This window comes from Rhinolophus hipposideros (assembly GCF_964194185.1).
Source record: "Rhinolophus hipposideros genome assembly, chromosome: 18".
NCBI classification, from domain to species: Eukaryota; Metazoa; Chordata; class Mammalia; order Chiroptera; family Rhinolophidae; genus Rhinolophus; species Rhinolophus hipposideros.
The window spans coordinates 41222077-41238156 of record NC_138064.1 but is presented as its reverse complement, the minus strand read 5'-3'; the positions used below and the strand labels follow the sequence as shown (position 1 = coordinate 41238156).

The window sequence follows — 16080 nt, the reverse complement described above, 5'->3', positions numbered from 1 at the left end:
AGCCTATAATAAGTAATGGAAACTTCTTCTAAGATATCAACACCGATTTGCTTTCTTTACTAAAATGTATATGTTGCTCAGAAATTTGGCTACCAAAATATTCCAGAATATGCACGATCAACTCACATCCATGTGTAATGTAAACATTGCTTACCTCAGTCAAGTGTGGTGTAGGGTTAAATCCACAGAGATTACATACTTGATTCTTGCATTCAGTGCAAGTGTTGAAGTTAGGAGAATCCTTAGAACCTATGTTGAGTTCAGTTTTGCAGAGAGGACAGGCTGACTGTGGTTCGGGGGTTTTCTCCAGCTTGTCGGGTAGGGCACCTTTTTGAGGCTCATCTATTGGCAGTTTGCTCTCCTTAACAGGCAGGGGCTTCTTTTCTGCTTCTGTTCTTTTTGTTGTTGGAACTTGTTCGGCTTTGGGCTCTAATTTCTCAGCTACTGGAGCTTTTGTTTCCTTTTTCACAGGGATCACTTTTGCAGGTGCTGGCAGTACCTGACCCATAGACTTGGGTGGCCCCTGAGATGAAGGTGGCTGTGAAGGAGGAGGGACTTGTTTGGTTGGGGCCCCCGGCCCACTCTGTGGATGAGATCCAGGCTGGCCTGCTGTGGAGATTAGATTTGATGCCTGGCTGAAGATCGATGCTCCAAACCCAAAGAGTTTCCCCGTCACAGATTCTTGAGGAGTGGTAGGCTGTGATTTAGGGGCATCAGTAATACTTCCCAGATTCAGACTGAAACGTCTCGACTGCTCCTGAGGCTTTGGTGGCTGTTGAGATGGGGGTGCAGTTTGGCCAGTGGTAGGTCGCACGCCCAGAGGTGTTGGTGACCCTTTTGGCATCGGTTTGGCATCTGGTTTAGGACTAATTTTGGTGTGTGCTTTCTTGGGTTCTTCTGTCTTTTGAATAAGATCAACTTGTTTTTGACCTTTGCTCTCCATCTTAGGCCCAGGATGTGAAATAATTTTCGAATCTGATGCAGGTCGAGGTATGACTTTAGAATCGAATGGGGTAACCTTTTCTCCTATTGGTGGAAAACTTTGTGAGGGTTTGGCAGAGTCTGTTTTTAGAGGAGGGGTTGTTTTCTCTTGATCCTGTGACTGTACTTTGGAGCTTGAATTATCAGGTTTTGTAGCAACTGATGATGAAAACACAATGTCTGTTGCTGGCTTTACTGTCTTGGGCTGCTTTGGTTTGTCATCAGCCATGGGGACCTTGGCCTGCTCAGATGGGACAGAAGGCTCTTTGGGAGGGGCTGGCTTGGATGAGGACTCTGCCACAGGAGGCTGCTTGGCCGTAACTGGGGGCGAACCATGAAGGGTTGGTTGTTTCACGAGTGGTGGGGGCTTTTTAGGCTCAGGAGCCTTTGAGATATCTTGTTTGGGTGCAGTATCCTTCTTTGGAAAAATCTGCTGTGACTGTGGGGATGGTTTGCTCACTGCTGATGTAGGAATAACTGGGGCAGTCTTCGGTTTCGGCTGGGGTGATGATGGAATTGGGGCCAGATCACCTCCTAGAGCTCTCTGCATCTGACAGTTCAAACAGAGCCACTCTTTTATCTAGAAATAATACAAAACAGTGGTCACTGAGGTAATCACAATATAAAAACACAGAAACAGCTTTGAAATGCATGGTACCTCTTGAAATTATGTCTCTCATCATGCAAAAGAAAGCATAGATCATTTTAATTTGTTAAATATTAAAATGTTAATTACATTAAAATATAATTAATGAACCTCAGAGACTTAAGCACTCTACACTTTAAGGAAAATAAAAGGTAAAAATCCACATAGAGTTATGGTTTTTTTTCTAAAGTTAATTGTGTTATTCTTTGCCTTTGATTTACTCCAAGTTTGATTACTCCCAGAAACAAAAAAAGCAGGTATTTATTTCACAAATAAAAACATGACTTATAAAATATATTAGATTCCATAAATCAGTTATGTTAGGCATTTTCTCTACTGATGGCTCAGAAACAGTTTTCAGTTATACAAGCCAGAGTAGGCTTGTCAAATTATTAACATATTGCTAATTTCTTAAATTAGCAGAGCATTACTTCTCCCTCTAAGGCGACATAATCAAATGTGTGAAAACAAAAATTGTTAACCATACTGGGTTGAAAAGAGAACATTCTCTGTTAAGAAAATATAGAAAAATAAAGGCATACCCTCAAATTATCACAAATCGCATGATCTAGCAGAGAACACATTATTTCCTTAAAATTTTTATGAATATATTAAAAAGAGCAATATAAATAAGCAATATACTTATTTGACTGGTGAGATGTGTATGGATGTGTGATATACATTATATATACGTGCATTGGTTCAAGTACATCTGTTCTTTTCATATCACATCGATTGTGAAAAGGAGATGTTAAAGGAAATACTATATATTAGAAGACAATTTAAAAGTATTTATGATTTATAGTTACCTTTTTCAATTCCAAAATAACATGTGCTCATTATACAAAATTTTAAATATTACCAAAGTAATTTAGAATGACAAATTCTACATTATCCAATCTTCTTCACCTAAAGTAACCAATGTTACCAGTTTAGCACTGAAGTTCTTTGTACAGAATTCTACATGAGAAAGTAAATATACAGAACATAGCTACCAGAAAGTTCCACAGTTTACAAAACTGTGAAGTGTTACACTGGCAAACAACATACCCTTTATTGCCAAACTATTTCCTTTTGAAAAGAAATTGAAATAATAATTCTTAGACTTGCAAAAATTTCCTTGTCATTGACAATTTACACTGTTAAACTTTTTTAATGAAAAAAACTATACTGAATATTTTTCTCAATCATTAAAATGGCTTTGAAATTTTAAAAAAAGCACATTAAAATTATTTAAACTCATGCACCAGTAATAACAAAGCTCGTTTTGCAATCTCATGGAAAGCAAATGTTTGTTTGGAGAAAGTTACAAGAGATTTTCAACTATGATATGTTATATTTCTGTTTAAAAATCTGAATCAAAAAGTAAAATTAACATCTTATTTGGTAAATATAGAAGGGAGGTACTTGGGTGTTTATTACATTTGTTTTCAATATGGGTATTGAGTACTTATATATTTGTTATATTTTTATCTTTGCTTTTCGGCTCATTTGAAGCATTTCGTAAATAAACTCTCTCTCTCTCTCTCTCTCTCTCTCTCTCTCTCTCTCTCTCTCTCTCTTCTCTGCCCATGTATATACATATATATATACATATATATGTACGTATATATATATACACGTATGTATGTATATACGTATATATATGTATATCTGTATTTTTTTCAATTTATGAATCCAAAAACATAATCAAGCAATTGTTACTTATACAAGTATCATGACTAAAGGTGAGGTAGACTGCAAGGAAACTTTCACTCAGTTTTTATCCCCTTCTTGATGGAAGGAAATTCCTCTATAAATATGCACCTACCCACTCAACTATCTCCCCTATTGTCAAAGTCAATTCTGCTGTTTTATATTTATTTTTCTCATTTGTTTTGTCTACAGCTTTAAATGATACCACATCACGTTATAATCATGCAGCCAGACAAGACAAAAGAAGAAAATATAATTAAAAGCATAATTCTTTACTGCTACTCTATCATTTACTTTTTTTCCTATAAAATATATGAGATCTGCACCCACATTAACCACTTTAAATTACAAACTCCTGGGGTTACTGACTTTCATTTTAGTTAAATTGTTTATTCTTTCTGACAAGTATCATAGCCAAAGGAGATACAAAACTTATTCACCTATTCATTTCTTTATTCAAATATTTATTGAGCAATTTCTACTCAGCACATATCACTGAATACAAGACAAATATGTCTGTCCTCATGGAGACTACATTATAGAAGATAAGAAACAAGTCAACACATAGTATAATTTCAAGGTTATTACAGGTATATAAAGTATCTGATTATGATATTTTCATGATTCCTTCTTTCCTTCCTTCCTGCTAGTTTCCTTTCCCCTTCCCCCCCAACAATTATTTGGTTTCAGCAATAATATTTTAAGTCTCTTTGCAGTGTCAACATTGGAGATTCGCACATAGCTAGCCAGTAGGCTCTCACTCCATCTTTGGACCTCTACAAAATTAGAAAACTATTATGGCATATCTAATGTATGATTTGCATCAACACTGGGAAACACATTCTATATTTTCTGTATTCCAAGATCAAATCAATGTTTCCTTGTAGTTTGAAAATGTATATGACTATGTCTACACACAAGCAGACAAGGAGAGTTATGAAAAGACAGGTAGAAAACACCAGTGGCTGCCTCTCCATAGGGAGAGTATTCTGCTTTTCTCTTAATACAGCGTTTTTTTTGAATAGACTCTACTATTTCATCTTTTGTCCTTTTAATGACCACATTTCCTTCATTTTGATACATAACACATGAAAGACATTTGATCCTTCAATGTTCCTCCTCACTGCTAGAATACAGATTAAAATAATTGTCTAAAGTTATCAGAATACGAAAAGCTTTTTATCTTCTTAGGATTCTTTAGAAAGAACCTCCTTTTTATTTAATTCTACTGGCCAAATCTGTGGAAAATAGAAATGATTTTTATCTCAGCATTTAAAAATCTAGTACTGAAACAGCAGCATTTCAAATTCCCTGATTCAATTAAAAAAAAAAAAATCCCACACTTTGAGAAAATGAAAAAGGCCACAACCCGCCCCAGCATAAACATTATGGACCACCTACTTTTCTCTCACATCGCACTTAGGGAGAATAATGAGTAGTAATAACACCTTAGTCCTCTCAGATATCTGAGTGAATTCCTGTCATATTTTTACTGCATTCTCAATTATTGCTCAAATGTGTCAACACTTGCTCTTGAAAGGTCATTTCCCATTCATTCTTTCACATCTTCAAAACCACTGTGTCTCATTTGGCCCTTTTCTCAAATACTTTATAACTCCACCAAATACAAACTTTAAAACTAACAACCACAGAAGGGGTTGTCTCTAACTACCTCACCTCAAACTTCAATGCCTCTCCAGTAACTGTGAAATAATGTTTAAAAATTTTGCAAGAAATTCAAAACACATAATTTTGTTAGTGTTCTTAGGCAAGCACTCATATAATTCTGCTATTTCCAGATCTATATACCCCAAAAGTCTGTAAGCAACAAACAGTAAGAACCTCCTCGTAGTGGCCTTCCTATTGACGCCCAGGGTCTAATTGACCATCGAAGCATTATAGATGTTCACAAATATTTTTCTGAGCTGGTTTAAATTAATAAATTAATTGAATATATATGTGCTCTTCAACTACAGCATTTCTATGTTTACTCTGCTAATCTCCACTGTTTACCCAACCTGAATGACAGGATTCTGCCTTCATTTTCTGGTTATATGGCATTCTCCCAGAACCCTACTCTATACCGCTGGCCATGGACAATCTGTCCCCTTCTGATTCATACTGACAGTCCCCTGTTAATTAGCACACCTACTCACCATACAGATTTTCCCTGCCTGCAGACAATCACTGCCTTGTTTCTCTCCCAAAGTTAAATGTTTAACTCAGAGCAGAGAACCTGAATTTACTAGTACCGACACTGCCTTAGACACTTGCTGTCAGTTCCATTTGATAACCATGTCTACAATACAGTTGGCTCCCCTAGTTCTGCATGATTGGGTCTTCATTCCATTGCAATCACAAATGAGGATCTTAGAAGATTTAAGTGTTTATCACTTCTTCCCCATGCAACAGAAGTCAAACAATATCTGAGGCTAAGTCTGATTCAAAGAAGAAGTCTTCCACCAATATTTCATAAACAACTTCACAAGTCCCCTGTCACAACTAGCACCCACTCTCTAACATTACTCTTGGATTAGATCTAATAGATTACACTCTAATCATCTACATCTACTTGAAAGATGATGGGAGAAATGCAAGAAACAACACCAGGGAAGCCTACAACTGCATCAGTATGTCCCGAAGGTAACTGCATCTTACCTTCAATATACAAGCATCAAAATGATAAAAATGTAACTATACTATATAAGTATGTCATGTTTGAACTACTTTTAAATTTTAGATTTTATATAACAAATAAGGAAAAGCAGTCTTTTTTCTTTTTTTTTTTGCTTTCCCCACCTATAGTCTTACTTATAGAAAATGCATAAATGGAATTAAAATCTGGAGACACAATTGTTTAATGAGCTACTCTAATTCTAATTAAATTAGCTCTACAGAAGGGAACAAAAGAAAGGCATAAAGTATTCATTCAGTCTTCTGACTTAAAATGCTACCTAAATGGGGGTAAGAGCCAGGATTGCTACTCATTCAGAGGTCACTATGTATTCATGCAGACCTGCATATAATGACTATAACACACCTCCATGTTTAATCCAACTCTCCAGGTTCCCTTTTGTTATGTATCAGAGCTGTGAAATATGGTAATACAGCTTCACTGGCTAAGGACTTTGCTGGAAAATCATAAATGTCTTATTTAGATGTTTCATGACATACCACTTAAAAGTTTCATAGTGAACTTCACATAGAGGTTCAATTAACGATTATTTTCCAAAAATTATCAAAACTATTGACTTTTTTAAAAGTATATTCTGATTTTTAAGAGTGTGTCTTCAATAATAATTAAAGATAATTAACTTGATACATTAAGCAATGAGGTGAGTCAGTAAACACTGGGGTGCCATAATTAAAGCACATTCCTCCTCAGAACTATTATTAAGCTACTTAGCTTCAAAATAGATAAAAAGCCTCTCAAAAATAAAATTAAAAAAATTTAAAAGTCCAGAGGCATAATAATTAACATCCACCCTTCAATGTGCTCCAAAGTGGAAATTTTAAACACAAAATTTACATAAGATTTATAATGGAACCTCTGCGCAACAACAAAGCATAGTAATTACAATAATGGAACATCAAAAAGACAAACACAATGGAATTGATATTTGCTTGTGTTCATACCGTTCACATTAACTGTTGCATACATTTTCTTCAATCAGGCTTTCATCCTGTCCTTTACAATAAAACCTGTTGAGTACTTGCTTCTTGATGCATCACAACTAAGTTTTCCTTAAACCATGACATCTAAGTGTACCATTTAAAAGCAATAGTCACATTCTCCCTTACATGGGTCATGATTCAAAGTCCAATTTGTAATCTTCCATATATCTAAATTCTCCCTATCCTTTATGGTCCTCATTGAATTTCCTCCTTTACCACTTAATATTCCATCATCAATTAAGATCTGTGCCTTCTCAACTATTACTACAAGAGTTTGAACCACAGCATTTAGACTCAAATAGTGTTTAAATTTTCTTCCAATAGTTCCTCTCCTCACAGACTCTTGAAAGGAGTGACGTGATTATTTTTATCTGTGTTAGATGCTAAATAAATTTTAGATATTATTTAATGATAAATTATTCTAATTTTTTTCCTATTTCTCATAAAATTATCTTCAAATATTTATCATACTTATATTATTTTGAATGCCATAGAAAATATAATTATATGATATATATTGGATAATAATATATAATATTATAAAGAGGAAACCAAACTAAATTTTGCTAACAGATTATGCTTTCTGCTATTCAAGGATCGCCCAAACTACATGTCCTCCTTGAAGAGGCAGTTATTAGCTAACAGCAGTTTGGCTGCAGATGGCTCACTGTAGTTGACATCTTTAGCTATGCATATTAACACAGAATTTACTTTGGTTAAAAACTAGACACTCTCATTCCTCAGAACTGGGATGACATGGTCAGCCACTTGGTGAAACAGTTTTATTTAAAATAATTCATCCGCAACTCAGATGGCTATTTCCTCCCTAAAACTGTGTGGATTACAATTACTGATGCTTAATTCAGCGATCATTAACAAACCTTGAAAAACGTAAACTGAACACGCCTTTTTTCCTTCTTAAAGCATAATAATGTTCACTAAATGTTAGCAATAACATTTGTAAATCCTCACAATGAAGGATCAAATGATAAAAGCATATTTTAATATGTTTATCAATGGAGTCCAAAACAAGAAAACCAACACTTTCACCAAAGCACAATTTAAAAATAATTACAGTACATGAACATGAAAATACATTCATACTCTATTAGTTACACAAAGAGAGAAGGATCCCAATTCAGTAAACTGAACTTCCATATATTATATATTAATACTTCTGAACAGCCTCTCATATGGCAAATTCAAACTTTTATACCTCAATTGATTAACACAAACTTTAAGCTATCACACATTTTGTAGCCTGTGAACCAATATTTCCAATTAGGTAGTGTTTGTGCAATTATTTGAATAGCTTGTTGAATTGTCCTATTATTTCATTTAAAAAACTGAAAATATTTAATGAAAATAATCTAAGGTCTCATAAACTTTATGAACTCATTATGCTGAAAGCTACATATCTTTAATTCAATTAGATGCTCACTGGAATTAAGACAATCACTTGTAAATGACTTGGAAAGAAAGAATGTTTTAAAAACATATGAAATGTTAAAAACATATTAAAGCTTGTGTAAAAAAGACAAAGTTTCATAAGAGGCTATTTCCTGAAATAGGCTCTTTGAGCTGTAAATGGATGCCCCCTTATAACTTGCAGTTTATTCAGATTTTATGTAGTTGTATGTATGTACATTTTCAAGAATGTATTTAAGGAAAATCTCATTTTAAAATTACACTTAATCAGCTTTACATTATTTTCAGATTTTTTTCAGGGATCTGATTCATATTTTGTATTATCATTTATTTCCTTTTGATTATATATATATAGTTTTTCTAATTTATTTTGAGGGTGAGAATTTCATTTCTAAAATTTTTTTAATTAGTTTCAGGTGTACAAAACAATGTAATAGACATTTATCATTTATATCCCTCACACAGTGATAACTCCCCTCCCCCAATCTACTATCCCTCTGACACTGTACACAGAGCCATTACATTTCCACTGTCTCTATTCCTAATGCTGTACTCCGCTTCTTGTGACTACATATATAAACTTGTAGTTGACATTCATTATTGTTCAGCTTCAGCTTCAGGTGTACAGTGCAGTGATCAGGCATCTACACCATCCCTGAAGTGGACTTCCTAATAAGACAAGTGTCCATCGGATACTCTACAAAATCTTTACAACCTTATTGATTATATCCTTTTGACTATATTTTTAATCCTTCCTCTGTCAAGTTAAAAAACACAAAGATTTGCACATTAAAATTTTTCCCACAAATGCTGTTACAGAATTTCTAATCACATGTTCACATAATGAAGCATGTTCTGCACTTCTCTTAACTGTTTTACATAAGTATAAATCTGCACCTAAGAGTTGTTTTATGAACTCTACTGAAAAATTCTGATTTTACTGAACAAATGACAGAAATGTCATATTTATATCAATTATTTTGCAGTTGGTTAAAATGTATTTTTTATGAGAAGAAAAAAAGTATAGAAAAGAAGGGTTACTGTTTCAGGTGAGATCAGATCTCATCTATATGAACTTTATTATATTCTATTGTACAAACAAGATTCCATCATCATTTGCTAAATTACTAACTCTCCTTCTAGATCCTGAGTTCTATGACAGAGTGGCTGGCTCAGAGTAAAAGTGCACAGCTTTCCTAAAGAAAAAAAAAGAGTTCAGAAAGGTAAAACCCTGGTTTGAGCAAAAATGAATAGAAAGATATAAAATCTGTCCTCTTGGATCTGGATTCTTTTTACATTTAATCAAAAATAAACTCCTGCCAAGAAGGTTAATTTCTTTTTAACTTTAAAAATATGTAAAATTTATTCTCTCTCTCTCTCTCTCTCTCTCTCTCTCTCTCTCTCTCTCTCTGTCTCTCTCTCCTTTCTCTCTCTCTCTCTCTCTCTCTCTCTCTCTCTCTCTCTGTAACCTAGAAATTTAGGAAATGGTCCATTTAAAGACAATGCGGTCTTCTATTAAAAAGATGCTAATTGTGGGGTCAACAGATCAAATCTTTAATTGGATCCATTGCAAAGTAATTCTGTGATCTTGCATATCACTTAAATTCTTAACCTCAGTTTTCACTTCTACAGATGCAGGAAACAATGATGGCATTATCCCTACATTTGCCTATTAGAATTTTTATAAAGATTTATAATAACAACAATAATAAATATTTATTAGTGTCAATTTCAAAGCACTTCCACTTATATGGCCAAATGTGATTTTTACTTTATGAATGTCTCAGATCATAAATAAGGAAACTAAAAACTCAGGAAAAAAAATGTGACCTGACCAAATCACAAATTAATTAAATAGCTGAGCTAGGAGTTCATATCTATATTGTCCAACTCTAAAATCGCATATTCTTTCCAAAGGGCCATCTGATGATTAATGTACTAAAAAAACCCCTGCAGATTTCAAATTGCTTTTGAATATGAATTCTAATTTTCTTAGGCTCTTTATTCATGTTCATAATGTGGACACCACCTTATTAAAAGAGCATTAAATGACAAAATGCATGTAAAGTGCCTAGTGCACAGTCTGAAATGCAGTGTTCAAACTATGATCTTTTCTTCCTGTGACTAAAGACCAATCCCCTTTCTTACCGAAATAAGAAAAAGGCAAGAAACATCATTGTAGTGAAGTTGTTTCCTTTTCAAAGGTACTTAGAATTACTTTTAAGTAAAGTCATAGGAATATCAATCAGCAAGAGGTACATGTGTGAAGGGCAGAGCTAGGATTACAACCCTGGTCTTTTGATGCCTTACCAATGCATTTGATATGGCCATTACTTTAAGGAAAATAATTACAAACTTCTAACAAATTATTTGTATCTTTGTATTTAATGTAATACCTCTGAAAGAGCCCATGTAGGTAAGAGCCCATGTTTTATCTAAGCTCATTAAGATACGGAACAGAGGAGAGTGTTAGATATGTGTGTGTTTTCTCAAGGGATGTAAATAATGAGCAAGTTAACCCATCACTGTATTAAGTTTACTGATTCAATAAATGATTTTGTTAAGTGTGAGTATCTGCTTTCACAGCAGAACATCTGTTCTTAGTAAGCTACACAGATCACCACACAGGTTTCAATAATGCGTAACAACAGGCTTAGTGGGTATCATAAAAGCTGAATATGCAGAAAGACACATGAAACATCTAGTTACTTAAAAGTTGAAAATGAAAAAAAGGCTTTGATCTAATGATTAAACTTATGGTTAGAGCATGAGGAATATATAGTTATTTTGTATAGGGAATATCCAAGTCAGGATGGAAAATGTTTCAAACTGGATCTCATTGAAAATGAGAGTGTAAACATATTAAGTAATACACATGTATAAAAGATTAAAATTGAGTATTTCTATTCCTGGAAATTCATTAAAAAACTGTTTTAAATAGAGATAAATTCATTTTGTTATAGTCAGGGTATTCTAGTTTTAAATACTTTGATATCATATGGATTATCAGAGAACAGCAAAAAAATCTTTTATGTTCTTAAAATCTTATGTTTAGAATCAAGGGACTTTATTTTTCTTTATTGGATTCATTTCAAAATGGTGCCAAACAAAAAATGTATTCAAAAGTTGACCAAATTTGCATCACAGGCAGACGGCATTTCCCATCATCACTGTTACATAGAACTGAAAACTCTTGATATTTCAGAAAGTAGACTGCCAAGGGTGAAGATATAAAAATGAAGAATGTAAATCCTTTATCCATCCTTTCACATCATATAATTATTTAACCAATCATTTAATTAATGAGAATTTTTTTAATTACTAAGTGTTCATTATAACATGGATTCACAAGGTGAAAAATAGTACTAAAAGGTATGACACTGAAAGTAAAAGCTTCTATTTCTATTACCAAGCCTCACCCTCCTGAATCAGTGTTAACTTTTGCTTTGAGTTTTTCTTGTGGTAGCTATTATAACATCAAATAATAAGTTTTGATTTATAAATATAACATATTATATACTTTCATTTTACTATAAAACCTATAGTTTTTAAAAGACAAACTTATAATAATCACCTGCTTTAGGATTGTCTTAAACAATCTCCAAGAAATATGTTTGATGTACAGTCGGCCCTTTAATAATGGTCATTTCATTCAACATCTTTTCATTATATTGATGCAATGCCACACAAACATAACTTTTGTCTGTATCAATTAGCCTATGATAAAATAGGTAATTATACATCATTTCTCCACAGTTTCAAGAACCTATTGACAATGTTAAGTAAGGACTTACTGTGTTCATTATAAATTTTAATACACAATAAGTTTTTGAGTTTGATTTGTGTATCATCTAGTATCATCTCACATTTCACCACAGTTATGCAATCACATTTTGGAAAACACTAATTGAAAGTCTTTATAGTTTTCTTCATCTCTAGGCTATACTCAGCTACTCTATCCCATTATTTTTATTATCAATTTTAATAGAGGAACTCCTAGAGTGTTTGTAATATACATGTGTATATATATATTTACATTTATACATTTATGAGTATATGTATAGACATGTAGATATTTAGATAAATAGTTAAGACAGAAAGAATGATAATGACTATTATGCATTCTTTCACTCTCTTGATATCTTGCCTAGAAACAGAATTCATCTTATCAGCATCTCTAAAAATTTAAAGAAAATGCTCCTTATCTGCTGTTTTCTGTGATGGTGAGTGTTATAGCTGACTGATTTCTCATCTCTTTGTGGACAATAGTGCATTTCTCTGTGGAAGTCTTTCAAGTGTTCTTCTTATCCTCGGAATCTGGTATTTCACCAGAATATATCTAACCGTCATTTCACTAATCTCGCTTAGACACTGGTAGGCCTGTCCAATCTGAAGACATGTACCTTTCTATAGCTCAGAAAAATGTTCTTCTCCAGCTTGCCTCCATAGTATTGATTCTAAAACTCCTTCTGGAGTTTTTAGATATAATCTCCATGATTTTTAATATGTCTCTTTGAGCCCCAGAGCTCCAAGAGTCCCAAGGGAACCCAAAATGTCTACAACTCCATGAACAGGAGTCGAGAAAGGCTCCCTACAGTGGGGATAAAACGCCCATCACTATAGGACAGAGGAAAAAGGGGAATCTCCGAATACACATTCCTGGGTACATCCCCACTCTTTCCTTCCTTCCCAACCCCTCCCTGCCCCAAGCTTCAGTTAGGACTATACACACAAGTTAGACCTTTAGTCACCACTAAAATTTCCAGATTTCCAAGTCATCCATCAACTACCAGACTCTCATTCCCCCAATGAGAGGGAGTAAGGGAACCCCATCGCCCATCCCACCCCTCTCTTGGTCTATGCTATAACCTTCCACTACTTCATTTTTCTCCATAACACTTATTGCCATCTGTCACACCATGTGTTTTATTTGTCATTTTTACAAGAATACAAATTCCATTAAGGAAGTGTTTTTCGGTCTGTTTTGTTCATACCCATATGCCAAGAATCTAGAACTGTGCCTGAAACATAGTAGGTGCTCAGTAAGCAAGTGAAGAATTTTTTTGTCTTTTAGCTTTACCATCTGAGAAAATTCTTAAGTCTTCCAAAACATAACTGGGCCCATTTTTACATTTTATTCAATCAGCCCACTAAAATTTCAGTGTGGTAATTATTGATGAAGTATCCTCTTAAATATTTCTCAGAAATAGTAAGAATTTTATAGTTCTTTATGTTCCTGAATGAGCTTTCCCATGAGGTTGAGTGTCTTTTGTTTTGATTTTCACTAGTTCACCTATGTCCTTCATGTAGTATTATTGCTAAAATGTCAAGTTAGTCTCTTCAAACCATTCATTTATACTGAATGTCTCCATTAGTATAAATAAACAACAGAGGTTTTTTTTTTTTTTTTTTTTTTTTTTTTTTCTTATGTGTAGAGAGCTCTGTATTAGTTCTCTCCTTTGAATGAGAGGAAACAGGATGGCAGAGGGCCAGTGTTCAAGGACAGCTTCAGTGAGAGGATAACAGATTTAGTGCATTTGACTCATGGTTGAGTAGTGTTTTTATTTGTTTTCTTCTCCTTTTTATCACTTTGTTGTGGGAGACGAGCATTAGTTCTAAACTTCTTTTCAAGGCCTTGTTTTCTCATGAGGCTCCTTCCTCAGACAGTGCATCCCTTCATTTCTCTGGCTTTCGCCTGAGGGGAAGAAAAAGAAAGCTTCTCCCCAAACCTTGTCTTCCCATTGGAGATTAGGAAAGCGTGGACTTGTCCTCATTTTTTTCTTTCTGTAGTTCTTTAATTTATTATTTGATCACTAGCCACACTGCTTTCTACACTTGTTAACATCAAGCTTAGCACTTTACAGAGCTTCCCTTAGGAAGCCACTTGTGCAGTGGTTTCCTCAGCTCTTCTCTCACCTACTTCCCATTTTCTTTCTATCTTCTAGGAATTCTTCAACATGCCAATTTATGCTGTTGGTGGTCTTTTCCATTTTCTGAAACTACTATACTTTCAATTTTATAAAAAGTGGGACCTTTAGAGACAGATGAACATATTTGTTGAGTTCAGTCCTCCTCTTTAAGAGGTATTGTGCTGTGGTCTTTGCTTAGAATTTGGGAAGACAAAAGACCTTTGTGCTAAAAGAGCAAGCAACTAAAAGACCACTCTGCCCTGTCAGCCACACCACCCTCAGGAATTTCTTACTGGCTTTCTTTCTCCACACATTCCAGTTCTCTTTTCTCAACAGGTCTTCTGAACAGATCCCCCTACCTCAGTTTCTCTTACTAGAAATGGAAGCAGCAGGCCTATCAAACCTAAAAGAGGTAGCCAGTTAAACCATTTTTCTGGCCTAATGAATTTCAGTCATTTATTGTTTCTTTTTTTAATAAGTGGAGAGAGTTTATATGCAAATCAGGTATGTTTGTTTGTTTTTAGCTGTTGAAATAGGGTCAGGTTTTTGTTAAATAAAGTATCTGGTTTCAGTGAAGAGAGACGTATTAATATATAGGCCATAATGACCAAAAATAATGACCGAAAATAACACACACAAAACAAAAACCCCACCTAAATCCACTTTGGTCACGAACATTTGGTTCATTATCAACATTCTGAAAAATGACATGTCATTCCATACATTATAAAATTTCATATGAGCCAGGAGAAATTTCAGACTTTAGGGACAAGTCTTTAAATCTCTCCCTAAATCAACTGTGCCCCAAGCTACACATCAAAAGAAATAAATCAACAATAAAATGTTTCTGTTACAATTAGAAAGCAAATATTCTGTTTCTATGTCTGAAAGCAAGCCCAAAGAGAGACCTGTGCTGTTAAGATTTATTCCATTAATGGACTGGCAAGAAGAGATACAGCTATAAACTCTCGATATCAAAAGGCTAGGCTTGGAGCCAGTGGATTCTTAAGGTTTATTTGGAAAAGCACACATCTTGACAGCTACCAGAGAGGACAAGTAATTTAAATAACATCCTGTTCACACTGATATTTGGGTTGCCTAAGCAGTGCGTGTGTGTGTGTGTGTGTGTGTGTGTGTGTGTATCTGGCAGGGACAAATTTATTTAAGGAAGTAGAAGTCCCCTTGTCTGAGTGCTGATACTTCTCCAGTCCTTCCTCCGCAGACCTGGCAGCCATGTAAGAGCCAGGATGTTCATAAACAAATATAGTCATAACTCTGATGTGTTGGTAACCAAAAATATCACAGAAATTCTCCTAGCCCTTTCAAGGAGTGATACTAGAGACCAGTATTCTATTTTATGCATAGACTACAAAAGTAATAATATAAGAGATTTACTGCATAGAAACATCAAACTTGAAAGTAATAAATTCATATAAATTAAATTACTGAAGAAGGTTTAGCCTCTCTCCAAGTCTTGCATGGAAAAACTGTTTAATCAATCTGAATATCTGAGGACAATCTGATGTAGAGAACATGATCCTCTTTGGAAGATGTAGGGAAGTTCACTTTCTCATGGATATATGTAACAGTTTAGAAGTGGTGATCTTTCCCAAAATGTAATTTATCTTATCTCGAAACAGTAGCTCTCAGCCTCTATCCAGACTTCAAACTTCCCATCTCTGACTTCCTGATAATTCAGGAGTTTGAAAACTGGCCATTTGGTACAAGATTAGGGAAGATCCCTTC

General features: G+C 34.3%; 1 protein-coding gene across 4 annotated transcripts in view; it reads right to left on the bottom strand.

Annotated features, from left to right (window-relative positions):
- The window catches only part of PCLO (piccolo presynaptic cytomatrix protein), a 382570-nt gene that overhangs the window by 355042 nt on the left and 11448 nt on the right, over positions 1-16080 (bottom strand). For all 4 annotated transcript variants that reach the window (XR_013995323.1, XM_081079464.1, XM_081079465.1 and 1 more), the window contains exon 3: positions 155-1561. Coding sequence is in view for 3 of the 4 variants with exons in the window: in XM_081079464.1 (XP_080935590.1) it covers positions 155-1561 (1407 nt within the window). In the remaining variant the exon portion in view is untranslated. The remainder of the gene's footprint in view (positions 1-154; positions 1562-16080) is intronic.